General features: G+C 34.4%; 1 protein-coding gene across 1 annotated transcript; it reads right to left on the bottom strand.

The window, feature by feature from the left end:
• Positions 1 to 44: 44 nt before the first annotated feature.
• On the bottom strand, positions 45 to 15,290 carry LOC114273040 (uncharacterized). The gene is made up of 19 exons (XM_028214770.2): positions 14,890 to 15,290; positions 13,645 to 13,748; positions 13,318 to 13,404; positions 13,125 to 13,200; positions 12,949 to 13,023; positions 12,780 to 12,833; positions 9,620 to 9,679; positions 9,353 to 9,469; positions 8,568 to 8,662; positions 8,251 to 8,456; positions 6,524 to 6,621; positions 6,186 to 6,289; positions 5,852 to 6,017; positions 5,396 to 5,518; positions 3,200 to 3,282; positions 2,225 to 2,366; positions 2,072 to 2,101; positions 1,810 to 1,880; positions 45 to 1,108 (listed from the first exon to the last, which is right to left on the bottom strand). The coding sequence occupies exons 1-19, from the start codon at positions 14,926 to 14,928 to the stop codon at positions 268 to 270; spliced, it is 2,571 nt and encodes an 856-aa protein (XP_028070571.2). The 5' UTR covers positions 14,929 to 15,290; the 3' UTR covers positions 45 to 267.
• Positions 15,291 to 19,625: the final 4,335 nt, after the last annotated feature.

Here is a 19,625-nt window from a genome sequence, read left to right as displayed (position 1 = left end):
GAACACACATTACAAAAGAAATGAGAAAACCCACAAATCAGTAATTGCAAGAAAACAAAACCTTGAATAATAATAATAAACAACAATTAAGTGTAACAAATAATGGAACACTAATAACCAACACATAACCTAACACCATCCAATTTTCGACCGGAAATAGAAACAAAAATATACCCTGTACATAAATGTCTGTTGCATAAGCCCTTGATCAACTGACTGTTGGGGTTAAAATATTCCAAACACAATATCAATCCACCATTACTACTACTACTCCAGAACTGCAACCTCTTGATCAACCCTCCAATAGTTTGCATCATTGAACTCCTTTATCCCCGATCCGCTCTCCTCAGCATTATTCTCCTTCTCTGCCATCTTTGGGACAACGTTCCTCTTCAATGGTCCCGCTTCCCCAACAATCCCCTCCTTCAAAGCCTGATCCATTGCCTTTTCAGTGCCCTCCAATTCCACTCCAACAAATTCTACATCCTCTTCAAACAAAGACGGCACTGCAGCAGCAGCAGCAGCAGCAGCTCTCTGACTCGAATCTGGTCCCGCAGGCCCATCACTTGTGTCCACGGCAGTTGAGGTACCATTTGGTATGATTTCTTCTCCACTTGTTGGAGAACTAACATTCCCTGCCTCTGCCTCAGCTGGATCGGTGAGATTAACATTTACAGGATCTTCAAATGGATTTACACTTGCACCACCAACTTGAAAATCCGATGACTCACCCCACCCAACCCATTCAGGTAAAGGCCTGTCTCCAAATGGGTCCTCGTCTGGTGTCTCAAATCGGAAGAAACCCATATCAACAGAAGAACTAGCGTTCCCATTCTGTGGGATCAAGTCTCCATTTGTGGGGGAATTGTTTCCGGCAAATCCATTCAAGGTATTTGTGTTGGAACTCAATGTGCCATTAGCGGAACTTTTGCTTTCAGCCAACTCCTCATCCTCTCCAACCACCACCTCATCATCACTACTACTGTTACCGTTACCTGACGTTCCATTCAAGTTGATCTCATCCATCATCTCCGTGAGGGTCGCACCCATAGGTGCATCACCAATTCTATCATCTTGGAAAGCAAACCAGTTGGAATTTGTGAAGAGACTGCGGCAACATAGGAAACAAATTTATTACATCTGGAAGCATGAATAATTGCTCAAAAACACTATACAGGCCAAATTCTAAGTTCTCATACAACATCCAGCCGATAGAAGTATGCATATTAGCATGAATAATTGCCCAAAAGAGCAATAAAGGCCCAATTCAAAGTCTTCATACGATAACCTCATGATAGAAGTAGTCTCATAGAAATCTAACCACAACGTGCTAAATGTATTGATCTAAACAAAGACATTCATTCCTGATTCGACAGGCAGAGGCAGCAAATTCCTGACCTTCAAAATGCTTTTTCAAGTTAAAATTCTCAGCTTAAATTGTATCAACCCTGGACCAGGACAAATACTTTGGACTCACACACCTATTCATAGGAACGATATTCTATGCTAATGCATTTTTCTATCCCTTGCCAATCTTGTTTCTAGCTATTCAAGATATCTAAAGCAACGTGAACAAAACTTTCAAATTAGCATTCAATATCTTTTGGAGTGAGGGAGGACATGAGAGAGGGTGTGCAAGCACTGCAAACAAGAAACCATAACAATATCCCTCTGAATCTTGGACAAGTAATCCTAGTGGAACCAAGTCATATACAAACTACTATCCTGCTTGCAAGCTGAGAACTCATCAGTCAATTGGAACTCCATTCGTAAATGTAAGTCCTACAAAAAAAGAGTTGGAAAACTCACCTCCCTTGGTCGTCACCTAGCCTGAGAGATGATATCACAACTTCGGCAGATTCATCATCAAAGTAGACATCCTGCAATTTGTAAATCAAAATAAAACAACTCTGTTTAATACATTGAAGGATGGATTAAAGAGTTCATATGTCAATTATTGCCAAGTATTCTGCCTCCAATTCACTAATGTCTATTTATGTTAACCAACCTCAATTTCTTCTCCATTAATTGAGAGGGGTCAAAGGCAAAGGAATAAATTTGAAAATCTTACCTCATCATCTCGATCAAGCGCCCCATTGCCCTGCAACCAATGATAAGGTACATCAACTTAAAGCATCTGAAGAGTTTGTCCATCCATCAAAAAAGTAAAAATGAAATGAACAGGAATTGTAAAAAAAAAGGTACAAAGTGAATCCATCAATACCACATCACCATCTTCATTATCATATATGCTGTATCTAAATGCTTGGCTTAGATTGTTTGCTAAGGCTGCTACATCATAATCTCTGTCATGAAGGTCATCCTCATCGCTATCCCTTGTCCTATCTTGCAATGCAGTTGGGCGCCTGTATATATCAAAAATAAATATAAAATATATATATATATTATATATATAAACAGGAAATGAAACAGGCCAATAGATCTTGGTCTTAGGGGCAGCAGGAAAGGGAAACATGCAGACAAGACTTATCTATTTTGGTGGTGGTCCCTATTTTGATGGGGGGTTTATTTAGTTCAGTAATTTGTGGGATATCAGAATTTTGTCAGAGAACCTAGTCATGTTCAGCTGGCTCTCTTATTCTATTTTTATGAAAAAGTGAAATAAAACTCAAATAATGTTTGACTATTAGTTTCATCAAAGCAACAAACGTAACCTTTTACCTAAAAGGCATGGACACCTACACGACACGACACTTGTTAGATAATTTCCAACACCTATCAAACACGTCCAAACATGTATTTTTAACAAATTTCTAGACTTGGACAGAGTTTCAAATATTTGGGGAATACATGTCTGTCACTTAAACAAACATGAAAAACATTACAAGTTTTAATGAAACAACTTTGAATGCAATGATAAAAGAAAAACAATGTAAATTTAAAAATTCTCTCCTCTACACTTTAAAAATCATGATCTTTAAATTAAATATTTATATATATGCATGACATATAATACTTGTTATCATGATATATGTCATATAATAAATATATAGAACTACATATTTTGGACATCTCCCCTATATGTCGTATTATACATTTTTTGAAAATTTCTGTCTTGGCATGTCGGTGTCTGTATTTTATCGTGTGTCCATGTCCGTGCTTCTTAGTCCTTTTACTATGCACAAACACCATTTATCACAGTTGCATTAAAGCACAATCATACAGGGAAGAAGCATACCCACAAGCCCATCGGTAGACATTTTCTACCATATTACGCTCTTGTAAAACAGTAGTTTGCCAATCATTCCATTCGCTATTTTCCTGAAGAGCACAAGTGAGCCATTGTTTTAGTAAAGTGATGTGTCCTCCAATCAATAGATCAAACAAACATACAATTGCTCAGTTTAACCAACATAAGAAAATTCAGTTTCTCTATCTCACCAATGTTAGACTCAAACTATATGAGAAACACTTACAAGCAAGAGTTTTGAAGGAACCAATAATGACACAGAAATCAATTCAGAGCTAAGAAACATTGGACGTAAATATACACCTATTACAAACACATAATGAAGTAAGACCTAATGACTTGAGAGAGAAAGAGACATCTTCCAAAGCCCAAAACTAAGAATCTAGGCCCAAAACACATGCACACTGTCGTGCGGCTTGTGCCCAATAGAAAGTGTCCATCATAATTGCCTCGTTCATTAGTTTCTTAGCTCATTCAATTTTAGGGTGCCACGAGATATTTCAGTTACTTGAAAACTAGGAGCTTTTCAGCTTCAGTTTACTGATAATTTCATTTCCAAGGAACTAGAGTTGCATATCTTTTACATTCAAAAGTTCTTAGGGAGCGTTTTCATGCCACTTTGGACCCCAAAAAATGGACAATCTGGCAGTGGAGTCATAATATTACTACAAGATTCGTCTCTGCTAGAAGTTTTTCTTCCTCGCCTTAAGAAGTTAGGCTGTCTTTTGGAGGGTTTTTAATTTTGGTTTCTGTTTTCAGAATTACACATCAAAAAACAGGGCTGAAAATTCATTTGGATGGTGGTTATTCAAAATTTTCCCCAGAAAATAGGGTTAAAAAGAATCAACTTTCAAGGAACAGCAAAATGCTGTAATTTGTTCCTTATTTTTGGTTTTCCAGATAGGGGGTACTAAAACAGATGAAGACACCATGTACTCACAATTTTCATTCGTCATAAAATATGTTTACGAGAAATTTTTTTTTAAAACAACACCAAGCAAGCACTTCTATTCTATAAACTTTCCATTTTCAAAAGTTTTTTTGTTTAGTGTTTGGTTGGATCCAATTTGGAGTTTCTTGAGCTAACTTATATTATTTACTCCAAGACTTGCGACTAATAAAAACTACAATCTATTTGATTTCTTTTTTTTTTTTTCTATTGCCATCGGGGTGTCCGGATCAAGGCTAGACTAATCCCCAGGGGTGCATACACCTCGGCAAGGAGTTTCCCATAAGAGCACCATGGTTAACCCCAGTCCAATGGCCCCAAGGAATTGATTTCTAGATGGGTTAATCTTGTTTAAAAGGGTTTTGAGATGCCGATAGTACTCTAAAGTCCAAAAATACAGCATGTAGTACAAGAAACAAGATTTTTTATCAGAGTACAAGGAATGAGATATATTGCTGAATTTTTTAGTGATTGCTTGCCTATTTTCTTTGCTGCAGTCATCTTGGCTTCATAACTATCCAGAAATTTTTTATTAAAAAAAATCCAGAAAATTAGCAACAATAACAATAACCATCAAATATCATCTATTTTAATTCAAAAATTCATTTGGCAACCATTTTTTAAAGAAACTTCATTCAGCAGGTGATTACAATCCCTTTTTCCACAAATTCATTAACAGGCAATTCTAAGCCCCATCCCAACTAGGCAACCACTTATTTTAAATTTTCCTGCATTACAAGAAACTGCATGTGCCCTTTTCTGTAAGTAAGAAACTTCATGTGCCATTAAAACTCGAATGGGGGTTTATCACTCTTGACGAAAGGTACTGCAATATTTAAATGTGTTTGGCTTAAATTAGTTTTGGCAGATTTCAAGCACAAAAGTGATTATTTCCTGATAGCTTAAGCAAAAGAGTACTTGAATATAACCAGGTTTTATGGTGACTAATCTTTAAAAAGCCTACAGTAATTAACCTTTAAACAGCCTTGCTAACAGCTAAGAATCAGCAGAGATTGAATTTCCCTAATTGTAAACCAAAAATGAATAATTAAATGTTTACTTATTAGTATTATCATAAACAATTACAAAAAAATGTAAACCAAACATAACCTTAGAAATGTTATCAAAAGTAAAAACTTGTAGAAATATATGTAGAAATATAGTAGAATCTAACATTATAACTCAAAACTCAAAGAAAGGCATATAAAACATAATTTGTCCAGCCTATCACTCACCTGAAGAAATTCCTGAATGCGGCTGTTGCTGTTTCCCAACTGAATAAGCTTGTTCGAAATTCGTGTGATGTGCCCAAGGTTTCCTGCTCGCGGTGGCCGTTTCCCAGTGGCAGGTAAAGTTGGCTACATAATCAAGGTATTCATAATATCACATATGCAAATGCAAAGAGGCAACTTTTAAGTTTTGAGTATGATACTAAACAGATGGTATCAAATAAATTAAAAAAACTTCCAATGATATTTCTCCATTTCAAATCACATCAAAAGTAGACAATTGAAGCTAAATGCGTACTTTAGTGTTTTCTGTCTCAAGTTCTTAATTCTAATCACTGCTGGAAATTAAGAAGGATTGAGTTATAAGAACCAGCAATGCACTAGGATCATAATTCATACAGCTCTACAGGAGAATGCTACCAAACAATGGACATTCTTCGCCAGAAGAATGCTTCTATCTACCTGATTTAGATCACTCAAAAGAATGGGATGTTTATCCGTTTGGAGAATTTTTCCAATCAAATTACACTCTTGAAGAAGATGATCGACAATTGTATTATTTTTGCTGTCCAAGCATGAAAGTACAATACTCTCCACATGATGATGTAATGAATTATTGAAAGGGTACCTGCATCAATCAAAATAATACTGATGTTAGCAATATGCATGTTTAGCAAAAAAAATCATTAAAAATTATATGAGATATTACTCAAGTAAAGTCGAAGCCTTTTCTGATCCACTTAGTTACCTCACCACAAATAATGAATTAAAAACACAAATTGAAGCAATAACTTACTCAAAGAAGAGATCAAGGACTCTGTGAATTGTCCCAGAGCTGATCAATTCCTTCTCAGCAACTTCATTGCCAGTTTTCAGTAGCACCGCAATGAACTCCACAATCTAAAATTGGGTAATGTAAAATTTAGAATAAAAACATGAAGGGTGAAAAATAATCAAGGAAGTCTGCTAGAAGAGCAAACAAATACAAGTCAGTGAAGTTTGTTAATAAAACTTCAGTTAATAAGATGAGATGGGGACCATGAGGATTCATGTATTGCTTCTTACTTTCCAAGCTAAGCATACCCCTACAAAAAATGGAAAAGATAAAACATTAAACTGCCATTATTGGACAACCTTTAGGCGATGCTTCCCCAGAGGAGGCCTAAGTTCACCATATGTTGTAGGCAAAATCTTCTCGTCAGATGAAACATTCAATAGCATCAGCAAATCACCTGCATGTCAAGATGTGCAATGCTTATAACATTGTTGTGGGAAAGCAACAAATAACGTAATTTGTCACAACAAAAACACATCTCAGCAAATACAAGTCCTTAAAAGGGATTGAGCATGCTTGCTCTAAGCAACTCACGTGGCATAAGAATTTCAATGGATCAGGATGGTATTTAAAATCCTGCAGTTCTAGGTTTCAATCAAGAGGGAATTTCAGAATTCTTGTTATGCAAACTAGATGCCTATCTAGCTACTTTAAAGTATTGCAAGTTCTCGCTCATGTGCATTCTATGCTTCTAGAAATGATTAATTATTTCCCAAGAGAAGAAAGGAGAGAGGGTAGTTAATGTCATGTGCAGGACCATCGCAACAAAAATCCACACTGACTAAATAGCCAGACATACACGAATTGCCCAAAAGAACATATATTAGTATTATGATATCTCTCCAACATAAAAGCGAAAAAACCAATAGACAATGCCCAGTAGAGTGTCAAATATACAAACTCAAGTCAAATCACGTTTTGCAGTGTCAAGTTTAGTCTAAAAACTGGCAAAAATATTCTGGAAAACAAGAATTCAGGTATCAAATAATATCTTGGAACAATGGACTCCACAAAATGAAGAGAATAGGTTTGACGCTTGTTCGGTAGGATTCTGCTGAAAGGAGTTAAGATCCATCAATCCAAGTTTAATAAGCAATTCAGTACTTTCCTTCTGCAATTTTAGACTCATGAAGCCAAATGAAACTTCTTTCTTTCTTTTTTTGATTGGAGAAAGTCAGTTGTTATATTAAGCACCTACAGGAGTTGGCCTCCCCACCCATTGCAAAGCACCAAGTGCTTGCTCCCTTAATTCAACTCCTCCTAGGAAGAGTTGAACCCATGACCTCCCCTTAGGGACTAAGCCCTTAGGAAAGTCACGGCGGCCAACTAGTTTAGGCCTAGTTGGTTAAATGAAACTTTGTTGTAGCAACCAATTCATCATATATGGTGAAGGAGTGAGAAACTTTACACAAGACACCTATGATTATTCACTTGAAACATGCAGTAGAAACAAATGACTTGAAGATCTATATACATATTATGTCGACTCAAACATTTCTCTATGTGATAATCTCTTCCTCATCATAAAAAAAAGTGGGAGGCCAGTACCCAAAACACATCAAGGCGCAGGGAACTTGCCACCAATGTCGGTAACGAGTGTAGATATCATGTGTTTCAATTCATGAATTAACTTCAAAGTTAATGAAAACAAAATTTAAAACAATGTTCAACAGTTTCCAGCACCAATTCACATCAATAGAATGCAGATGGTCTATCATAACATATGAGCTCATGATATTACACAGAACAAAGAAAGTAACCTTAAACCAAAGAAAAGAAACTTAGAAATATCAGTTTCAGAACAAAGAAAGGAAAAAAAGTTTCCCATTTGAGACTAGTACATAAACATCCAATCTGTGCACAAGCTATAGCCATAAATTCATAGTCTAAATCCAATTTGTGCACAAGCTATAGCCATAAATTCATATTCTAAGTATTTGAAGTGGGTAGAGAAACAAATTTAACGTAAGGTAGAAAAGACCTTGACATCACAAGCAAACATACACAAATTTTATGACACACTTACCAAGCTTGGGCAGCATTGCACCAACAGTCTCAGGATTAACAGGTGTAGGTGACTCGTACATGTGTTGACTTCGGAAGGAATGAAACATGGGAGAAGGAATTGATCTTTTTGAATCCAACAAAGATATACATACAGATAAAGAGTGGACAAGGCCCGATTTTGAATTTGAGTCTTCCAGTGCATGATCAAATATCCTAGCAACAAAACTGTAGAAAAATAAAAATATCAGAACCATTTGGTGGGTTTCTATCCAATTAAAACTAGCAAGAGACCAAAAACTAGTTACAAGGAGATATCAAAACCAAAACCCTACAAACCTTGGGCTAGAAAGTTTAGCAGCAAGAGTTGAGGAGGCATTACGAGTTATAGCACTTAAAGTCTCTGCTGCATTAGCATGAACTTCAGGAGGACTCTGTTCAATTTTAACAAAGTAGTCAACATGATTTGTTGCAGAAAGAGTGACATGGACACCTAATGAATTGAAAAATACTGTTTACATGCAAAAAACTATACCAAGCAACCATTCGAACACAAACGCCAAAATCAAACAATAAAGGTGACAATATTTGTAGCTACACCTCCATGCCAAAAACATGGCTGCAATGTCAAAAACATATTTCCAGATAAGTGGCTGATGAGAAAACCACAAAATCAGTTAACTGAATATGCACAAAAAATCAACATGAAAATGGTTTTGGAATTCCAATGTTGACATTGCACACTTCTTAACCATCAAAGAGCCATGCCAGTCTTCCAAAACACAGTTCTAGAGGAACATTTCCTGGCTTCGCACTCAATCCAAGTGGGATGAGGCTTTAGAGGAGCTCCATATATATGCACAAAGGTTCCACTCTTCACCAGGGGCAGATGGAGAATGCAAGAACATTCAAGTCAGAAGATTTCCTAGGAATTCATCATCATTCAAAAACACTCCACTAAAGACAATGAATAGTGAGGCTTTGCTATATAAATGCAGAAGAGTACAGTGACCAGTCAAACATATAATGCCCATCAATCCAAAATTCAATGCTCACAGATTGACATGACCCATTTGAGAAAGTAATATTGCAAAAATATAAACTCATATTTCAACTTTACTTACAGGTGGACTCAGTTTATCAACAATCATTTCTAGTAAATTACTATCAGCCAACCACTGCATCACATCCAGAGAATTGGGATAAATATGATCCTCAGCGCCTACAAGTCGAATCAAAACCTGTGTAAAGAGTTCATCAGTAAAGAGGACCGTTAACTGCAAATCAAAATCAATCCATATGTACATATTATATACATTGTTGGGAAGAGGAGAGGATAAGTACAATTCACAAATTACATGCAAGTTTTTAGAAACAGAGAGTAAACTAACCTCCATGATGGAAGTAATACCAATCAAATCAACCAATTGCCGCAAAACATCCTGATGGGCCTGTAAAAAATCAAGAAAACAATTAAGAGAAGCTTTACGAGATAGAAACACACACACACAAACAAAAAAACAAAAAAAAGGCACCCAGGCAGGCAGGCAAACAAACAAAACAAATCATCCATTGCTCGTAAAAACTGTACCTAGCATCTCATTGTGATCTGTTTCTTGCATGAAACAGGCACACTCACACTCAATTTATAGATAGTCTTTTTACCTAGAAGGCCTTATTTAAGAATTCCTATATGCCTTTTGAGTAGCTAGTAGTTCAATAGCAGTGACTCCGAGGTTCCTAGCTGACTCCTCCTTCCCTTCTTAATTTGTATTTCCAGACACCGTGAATCCATCCCTAAACGGCAGCCTAATTCACCACACCTATAACCCTAAACTCTCATGTCATTCGTTAGATGGAGTGGAGGCCCAAATTCATAGATCAAAGACTTCTATTTTGAAGGAAATTCCATACTTGAGCCACTTTTGGATTTTGATTTGCATTCATTTGTATTTCCATAGGGATACAGCTTTGTTGTCTCATCTGACATGGATAGCGATGGCCCCTTTTGGTGCTTTATAATGATATACATTCTACTTATCAAAAAGAATATTTCCAAAGCCATGACTCAAACCAGTTAAGCTTCCATGGCAACTCCAGAACCAGAATTGAAAGCCCTCACCAATAATCTCCATTTAAACAAGGCTACAAAACAAAGGGACGTCTCAACCCAGTTCCCCAAAAATATAAAACAGTGAAGCACAATGGATAGGGTCACAGTAGGGGCTCTCCAAGGCCAAAGGATACTCAAGATAAATGCTTGTATAGGTGCTTTCGAAAACTTACATCAGAATATAATAAGTTCGACAACCTGCTACAGTACTATTTAAACAAAGCACATTCCAACCTTTTTCCAATCCACAAAGCCTGCAACTACTCTTTTCTTTTTTTTAACCCTAAAGCTAATTACTTTTCATAATTAAATTTAAAAACACAAACCAATTCAAGGTAACATCCTTTTTATAAGTAAAAACTTATTTAACAATAATAAATAAATAAAAACACGCACCCCCCAAAGGGAAGCCTAACCCATATACCCATATACAAAAGAAAACCCATGTCAATTGTACATCAAAAACCCACTACAAAAACCCACTACAAAATCCAAAAAATGGTTCAAAGATGGGTCAACTAGCCCTGGGAACCAACAGAGAGATTGGGAAGTTTCTGAGGGTGGTTGCCCCTCTACAAACAAAAACAATGATCCTTCTTTGATCATCGGAGCCGATGATTTCACATCCAAAATCAACAGCCCTCTCCCTGCATGTGTGTGTGTGCACACTCACCAGTGAAAGGTAGGAATCCACTCCATCTTCTTCTTGCGGGAATTTTTATTTTATTTATTTATTTATTTTTGGATGCTGTTGTGGATTAAAAAGAACATCAAGAGGCATTCCCTCTGATGGGATTTGCCCTCCAGGACCACTAATTGTATAACTTCTCCTCCAAAAAAAAAAAAAAAAAAAAACTAGCCCTGGGAACCAACTGTGCAGCAAAGATTAAAAAAAACAATGCTCTTAATTCTAAAAACAGGACTCTCCACACCAACAAAAGTTCTATTTTGCTCACCCCAAATTAACCACAAAAGTGCTAACAAGAACCAAGCTGCAAGGCTTTTTCCTTCCCTCCCAGCCTCCACACCAAGAATAAAGAAGCTCCTTTCACCTTACCTAGAGACACCCAAGCAACACCAAATAAGAGAAGGATCATCACCCACAACTCCTAAGCAACCTCACAATGAATAAGTAAATGGTCAACTATTTCCTCATTAGGCTTACACATACAACCAGTGTTCTCAAAATTGTACGATACGTGATACATATCGTATCATATGAAACAAGATATGTATCGCGGACTCGTAGTATTGGTGACTTGAATCGTGAGATTTGTTTCTGTATCGTACAATTATGTATCATATCGCGATTAACTCGTATCACACAATTAATTAATTTACATTCTTCTTCACCTTTGGCCCCATTAGCTACTTTTCTCACTATCAATCATCATAGCTCACACTCATTGAACAGTCATGAACTATATTATCAAAAAATCCCATACAAAGGAGACCCAAATTCACATAAACTAGAAAGAAAAAATGACTCTCATACTCCTTTTGCTACAAGAAATTAAACTATTATCATGAATTTAATTTGATTGAATTTATATATACCTTATTGACCAATTTGGTCATTCAGTATATGATGTAGTAGTTTATGTTTTGTAATATATTTATATATTATATGAAAATACTTATTTTTTATCTATATTTATATATGTTAATGTATCTTACGATACATGATATATAAAAATGATATAACGATACACAATACGTATCATGATTTGACAACACTGCATACAATACCTTCTAATCAAGTTATCGATGGTAAGTATCTTAGCATGAGCCGCACACCAAACAAAGAAAGACACCTTAGTCTTCTCACCTATGTTTTACATGCCCATTCCACCTCATATAGATCTCTCAAATTGAATAGGAAACTTATGCTTCTGATATTTCAAAGCAAACATCCTAAAAATATGAATGCGTGCCTTGCCTTTGCTAGCTCACCTTGACTGAGCACATTTCAATTCATTTTGATGCAAGTATCCATGTATTGGTATCATGGCAGACAACATATTCTATGCAATCCTAGCACAAGAACACCCACACTAAAGATTGTATTTCTTGGATTGAGATAATGTTTGATGGGCAGAATAATCAAGGGGTAAATTACATCAACTTAGTAGAAATGGTTATGACAACTAAATTACGAAGTGCATAATAATTTTCAGTCAATAATCCATACAAACCATAAAAATTGCATCAACAAATTCATCATATATGCGAGTAGTTGTCTATTCTAGAACTTGAGATAGAGTGAGCAGATCTAGAAACTAGGTCTCAACACCAAATCACAACCGCTATTTGGGATAGGCAACACAAATTTCTATTATTGAAGATAGGATGCCAAAAATTTGCAACAGAAGAAGAAATGCAAAATACGGACAACATGCACAATACATAGACAATTTAAAGGATTTACATTTACTCACCTTAACATAATTCATAAGTGGGACCGTCTTCCGTAACAATAGGCATATAACAACCTACAATGATGCAAAAAGTTAAATCATGCTACTGGCTTTAGCCAATACACAAAATGAACAAGCATTGACCAAGAAACTTGATAAGTAGTAAATTTATGATATATCCAAAGTGTACCTTGCAGAAATACCCAGCCAGCGAGGCACTATGTGAGCGGTTTGGTTCCAAGAAGGAGAAAAGTAGGTCCATTAGCTGCAATTGAAATAAGAATACGATATTAGAAGAATAAACTGGTACCAAACAACTTCAGAACTAGTTATGAAGTGCAGTTATTTATAATAAAAAACACATACCTTCTCTTCCTCAACCAAAGTCTTGAAAATAACATCAATTTCACATGTAAATACCTCACAGGCGATGAAGGGGAACCTAGATAATAAAATAAATCCCATAAATAATAAATATATTTACCTTAAAACAATTGCAGCATAAAAATAGAGGGAGAGAAGAAAAAACTTATTCTTCCATCAAATCATAACAACATACTTGAAGATTCGTTTGCTTTCAGCGTCCTCTGGAGGCTCTTCAACAATATACCGCAATAACAGCTCCACTTGAGCTCTATCTCGTAAACTGACAAAACATTTAATTTATGAGCATCTTGAAGAATCAAATTCTGCATTACTAACAAACATGCAGTTTGTATAAAGCACACTGACTCCAACTTCCAAGGATCATAAAGCTGTATTTCTTTCTAGAACTATAATCAAGGAAAAATAAAATGACAGCCAAAAGTTTGTAATTGATTAAAATGTGTCCCCCCAGATGATGGCATGCAAAACCTTAGGGAGTTGTAAAGAGTAAATAAATTACAAATTAATGAGACGGCTGTTCAAAGCTTTGCATTCTTGGATAATCTCTTCTTCATCCAGAAGCTCTTCCAATGTGAAATTTTCCTTGTCTAGTACTGCATCAACCTGAAGGGAAAGCGGGAACAAAGGATAATAAAAATGATCAGTTAAGAGTGAAACAAAAAAAGAGGTAACCCACAACCAAATGCTGGCTAATAAACCATCAATTTTCAAACACCGACTATAGGAATCAAACATTATAAGTAAAGAACTACCTATAAGAAGATAAAGGTTAAAGCATAACCATGTTCCTCCACATATACAACAATTTAAAGGAAGAATACCACAAAAAATAAATAAATAAATAAAAAGGAAAAATAAAAAGAACATTGCCAAAAGTGCCACCTCCAAATCTACCCACAAAGCATGTGGGGGAAAAGGGCCATGGAAAACTCACATATAAAAAACAAATAATCCAACAAGATCAGGGCCTTGGAAAGTAGTAAGAAAAATGTCAAACAAATTAGAAAAGTTATCAAATGAATAGTGATTATAATGTCATCCATCAAACTAAAATCTTAAAACATAAAGCAAATAACTTCAAAGTCAAAAACCTTCAAGCTCGGTTGGCTGAAATGCATGTGTAGGAAATGAAAACTAATTGTTTAAACTTCCATTCTTGAAATCTGAGAAGTTTATCCACTCAACTAGTGCTAATAAGACTTCTTTGACTTCATCAAGCTGGGTTCTCCAAGAACAGATAAATATTGTGACGAGATTTTCCTGAAGTACTTAAAATAAATTTCAGTAGTGAGATTCAAAAATTCTCTATGTTTTTTCCTTTTCCTCTGTTTTCTCATCAACCAATCTAGAAGTAAATGAATTTTGTTAGAACTGAAGCTGCATTACCCAAAACTTAGTCATCAAAACAAATTAAATCCCCACTAAGTGAATTGTCATGAAATTAGTATGCAAAACACCCCCATTTCCAGGGGTATGTTTGTGAACAACTTTATCTACCAATTGTAACAAATTTATGGGTTTTAATGCCTCATATTTGGAACAGAAACCAGATTACCATAATTCAGCTCAAACAAATACCAGAAATAACTGAATATTGGGAGAGACAACAATTTTACAGATAATTAAAATTAAAAAAAAAATTGATTTGAAATAGAAACTTCAACCATGTTTCAAATCCAATTTGAATTGCACAAACCAAAGCAGCAGCGGTGCATTAAGCATTTTGAGGAGTGAAAAAACTTACCGGAGAAGAAGCAGATAGAACAGGGAGTTTCCAAAACATATTGAAGATAGAGAGAGGGGAGAGGAGAGGCGAGCTTGAGTTTAGATCTGTAAACCCTAAGTTGATTGAAGAGTTGTGCAGAGACAAAGAGAGAGAGAGAGAGAGAGAGAGAGAGAGAGAGAGAGAGAGAGAGAGAGCTCGAGATGCAAGATATGGTTTGAACAGCTGAGGTGTGTTTTGAATTTTTATTTGGAGGTAAAAACACAGCAAAAACCCTAATTTGCAGAGAGTGAGATCGAAGCCGCAAAGATCGATAGATAGACAGACACGAAGCCCTCCTTTCCTTTCCTAAAAATCTCAGCTGCAAGACCTATGCTGATGGGGAAAAGGCTTGGGGGTGCGAAAAGTACAAAATGAGGTCCGGATTTCCGGAATACACAACAAAAAATCAAAAAATATTTGGCTAAATTGCATTGTACCCCCTTTTACAAATATGAAATTACATTATCACCCACTTATTCTTTTAAAATGTCACTAACTTCCTTTGTCAATGGGAGCTTCTATTTACATATTACCATTCCATCAATGCTATGGATACAAATTATTACTCAGTTTGTACCTTATAGAATTTTTGTTATTTTCTCAATTTACACCACTTACTTTTCTTAATATTTTCATTTTTAACTTTTATTCTTAACTTTGAGCCTAAAATCATCTGTCACTAGTGTTTTATTCATTGTCAATATTGATGTTGCTCCATTTATTTCTCATTGACAGCTCCATTCGTCGTTGCATCTTCATTGACTCACTTATCTTCTCCATCACTTTATTTTCAAACCTTAACTCCACAAACCCATCATTACTGCAACCCAATCACCTCTAACTACCACTTTAGCCTTCCCCCACCGTTGTGATATTCCATCTATTTTTTAGCTTCATATCAAGAAAATAATTCTATCAAATTTTCTTCTAATTAGTCAGTGCCACATGGATCGCCATAATTCTACTATCCAGTAACAGTTTCAAATATAAAGGACTTTTTGATATCGTGTTACATATCTTTGATGTTGTACACATAAATTGCATGCTCTCTCAAAGGTCATGATGATGGATGCAGATCATGATGATTATTATGTTAAGTTAGACGTGTGCTTTCTCGACCAACTTGTGAGATCGACACCTTGACCTTCAGGATAAGTCATTAGGCCTGACATATCTTATCATTTATTAGGCCAAATGTCTTTAGTCTCTCCTGTCCTGCCTAATAGATTATGAGTTTAGGTTACATATATACATCAATTCTAAAAGATAAAAATTTGTATATTTATAATAAAGGAAAAGACTATGATACACAAATGCACCTTATAACTAAAGAATAAAATGATATAATTTCATACGTTCTAAGCCATAATTTAAATAAATAAATAAATATCAAAACCAAACAACACGTGCAACATAACCAAACATTTCATGGGTCATAACTAAAGAAAACATAATCATAACTAAAGAATAAAATAATATAATCAAATGTGCATATGGTACACCTCTTTCAAGTGGTGTGTATAGTAGAATTTCCCTATAATAAATTATCCAACTATGTTACAAATACAAAATTTTATACTTAACAAAATTTACTAACACACTCACAAGCTTTGATGGAATTCACTATCATTCGGTGTAGGATACACATAAACTTGTGAGCATATTAATAAGATTGTTAGTATTTCCAATTGTTGGTTATGGGGCCAACAATCACCTTATTAACTCGTAGTCACGTATGGGTGTGGTGTCAGTGATTGACAACCTATCTTGTTGGCGTTTATGATGCAGCCTTTCATGGCGATATGGCGTTTAGTGCGAGGCTATGCGTTGGCAAGTGTGAAAAAAATAAAGTTTCACATTCACTGCTACCTACGAAGTTTATTGAGATAGAAGCGTTTGATCTTAACAATTTGTATTAGAGAGAGGTTACGAGTTTAAATCCTCTAAGTGTTTTGATGTCATGTATGGGGGTTCAAGTCTTTCAAGTGTTTCGATGTCATGTAAAGGTGTGGCATTGGTGCTTGACAGCACATCTCGTTGACACTTATGGCGCAGTCCCTTATGCGTACCTATCGCTTAGTACAGAGTTCTGTGGTGGCAAGTTTATAAGAAAATATTGTTGCACCTTTACCATTATTTGCGAGTTTTGATGAGATAGCAAGCATCTGATTCTAACACTAATCAGTGTGTTTTGTTTGAGTTTTTTGGATTAAGTTTTTTAAAAATTGAATTTTTTGGTTTTCATATTTTTTTTTTGTTTTTAGTGAATATTTTTAAAATTTTAAACAAATTTTTTTTATTTTTTTTGATGCACCTTACTTAGATGTATCTAAAAAATAAAAAAATTGTGAAAAAATATTTTTTAAAAATTAATAAATACATAAAAATACAAAAAATGTACTGAAATTTTTTTTTTGTTGCTATTTAGTGAGTTTTTAAAAGATTTTTTTCATAATTTTTTTTTACTTTTTAGGTATATTTATATTAGGTATGTCTAAAATTTTAAAAAATTGCTTAAACTATTAAAAAAAATCAATAAAAAAAAAAAGAAAAAAAGAAAAAAAAAAGGTAGAATTTTCTAAAAAAGTATTTTTGAAAAACTCTAACCAACCAATGTATTATTTTCTAAATTATCATGCCAATAATCAAGTTGGGCAATTGCCACCCGAATAACATTTTTCAAACTTTTAAACATGTTTATAAATCATAATTTTAGTGATATTTATCAATTAACTATATTTTTTTTTATTTAAAAATCCTAGTGAATTAGGTGCACCTTACGTCAACAAATAATGTATTTTCTCGTATAAAAAAAAAAAAAAAAAAAAAACGCAGATATGTAAGCAAGATGAGTCAACAAATAATAATCAGTGTGTTTAGTTTGGGATTTTTGGAATAAGTTTTTTAAAATTTGAATTTTTTGATTTTCGTATTTTTTTGTTTTTAGTGAATATTTTTAAAATTTTAAATAATTTTTTTACTTTTTTAGATGCATCTTACTTAGATGTATATAAAAATATTTTTAAAAATTAATAAATACATAAAAATATAAAAAATATATATATACTGAATTCTTGTATTTTTTTATATTTTTGGTATTTAGTGAATTTTTAAAAGATTTTTTTATAATTTTTTTATTTTTTAGGTGTATTTATGTTAGGTGTGCCTAAAAAAATGCTTAAAATATTAAAAAAATTTAGCAAAATTAAAAAAATACGAAAAATAAAAAAATAGAATTTATGAAAAAGTGTTTTTTTTGTTCTAAAATAAAATACAAGGCTGATTTTACCAACAATATCTGCCACTTTTAAATTAAATAACCGCATGTCATTGAGACATGATTATTAATAAATAGTAAGTGATGGATGCTCAAACTTTAATTTGATAAGTATATACTTCTAAGGAAATATGCAATTATCTATAATTTTGATAACGAAAATGTAAATGCATGTGTTTAATAAGCACAAAAATTTGACTTTTAGAGGGAAATTTGGCTATAAACCCCCTTTATCTTCCTTTCATTGTTAAAAAGACTAAGAAAAAAATTAAACTTTCTAAACCCCCTCATAATTATCAAGTATTGCATAAAGGACAAAATTTATTATTTAAATATTTTATCAGACTATTATACCCTCAACTACATCTTCCCACCTTCTCTATTCACTCTCTCCCCACCTTCTTTGTCTCTTTTCTCTTATTCTAAACACTGCTTCTCTTCATAGCTATGTTAGAAGCCACCCGTCAATCTATCTCCCCTGTTGTCGCCGTCCATCGGTCTCACTCCCTCTATTGCCGCCACCCGTCGATCTCTTTCCATCTGTTGCCGCGATGCTACTCCTCTTAGCTCATCTGCCACCCCACCGCCGCCACCTTCGAACATCGCGGTTGTTCTTTTTTTTTTCTCTCTCTCTCTCATCTATCTCTCTTCCTACCGTCGTTCGCAGCTACGACGACATTAATGGCGCCATTGTGAGCTTTAATCGACTGCTAACATTGACGATCATTGAAGGGTTAGGGTTTCGAACTCTCTTACGAAGTCGATAAGAGATATAGAGATAAGAAAAGCCAATTGGAGCTCAATATCCGTCTCTTTCTTAGATCTCTCTATTTTATTTTTCCTCACCTCTCTCTCAAAGGCCAGAAAGCAATCTAAGTTGTAAATGTTGTCTTGTTGGTTCCAATTGGGTTTTTTTTTTATTTATTTATTTGTTAATAGATCTAAGAGTAAAATTTGACTCTGGTTTATTCATTTAGTATGTATTTTATTTGTTGTAACAGTAAAATTTTACTCTAGTTAAAAGCATGTTGATTTACTTAACGATATAAAATTTTACTTTGAATCTAAGGCCTTGTTTGGGAACAGACTTTTTTAGTAACTTTTTGGCTAAAATGTGATGTAAAAAAAACTAGTATGTTTGGAATGACTTTTTGACTTTTTACGAAAAGATGTGCAAAATGTAGAGACAAAATGAAATCTTTGACTTTTTGGTATAATTTGTTGACTTTTTAATTTTTTTAGTAACTTTTTGACTTTTTGGCTAAACCGGTCGCTTCCCAAACAAGGTCTTAGTAAACTTTACTCTAATTTAAAGTAAAATTGTACTTTTAGAGTAAACTTACTTTGATTAAAAGTAAAATTATACTTTCAGAGTACAATTTTACTCCGAATCAGAGTAAAATTTACTATGATTCATAATAAAATTTTACTCTAGGTA

Source organism: Camellia sinensis, chromosome 14, assembly GCF_055761805.1.
Source record: "Camellia sinensis isolate YWXY chromosome 14, ASM5576180v1, whole genome shotgun sequence".
Lineage (NCBI taxonomy): Eukaryota > Viridiplantae > Streptophyta > Magnoliopsida > Ericales > Theaceae > Camellia > Camellia sinensis.
This window is presented reverse-complemented; position numbering and strand designations above follow the sequence as displayed.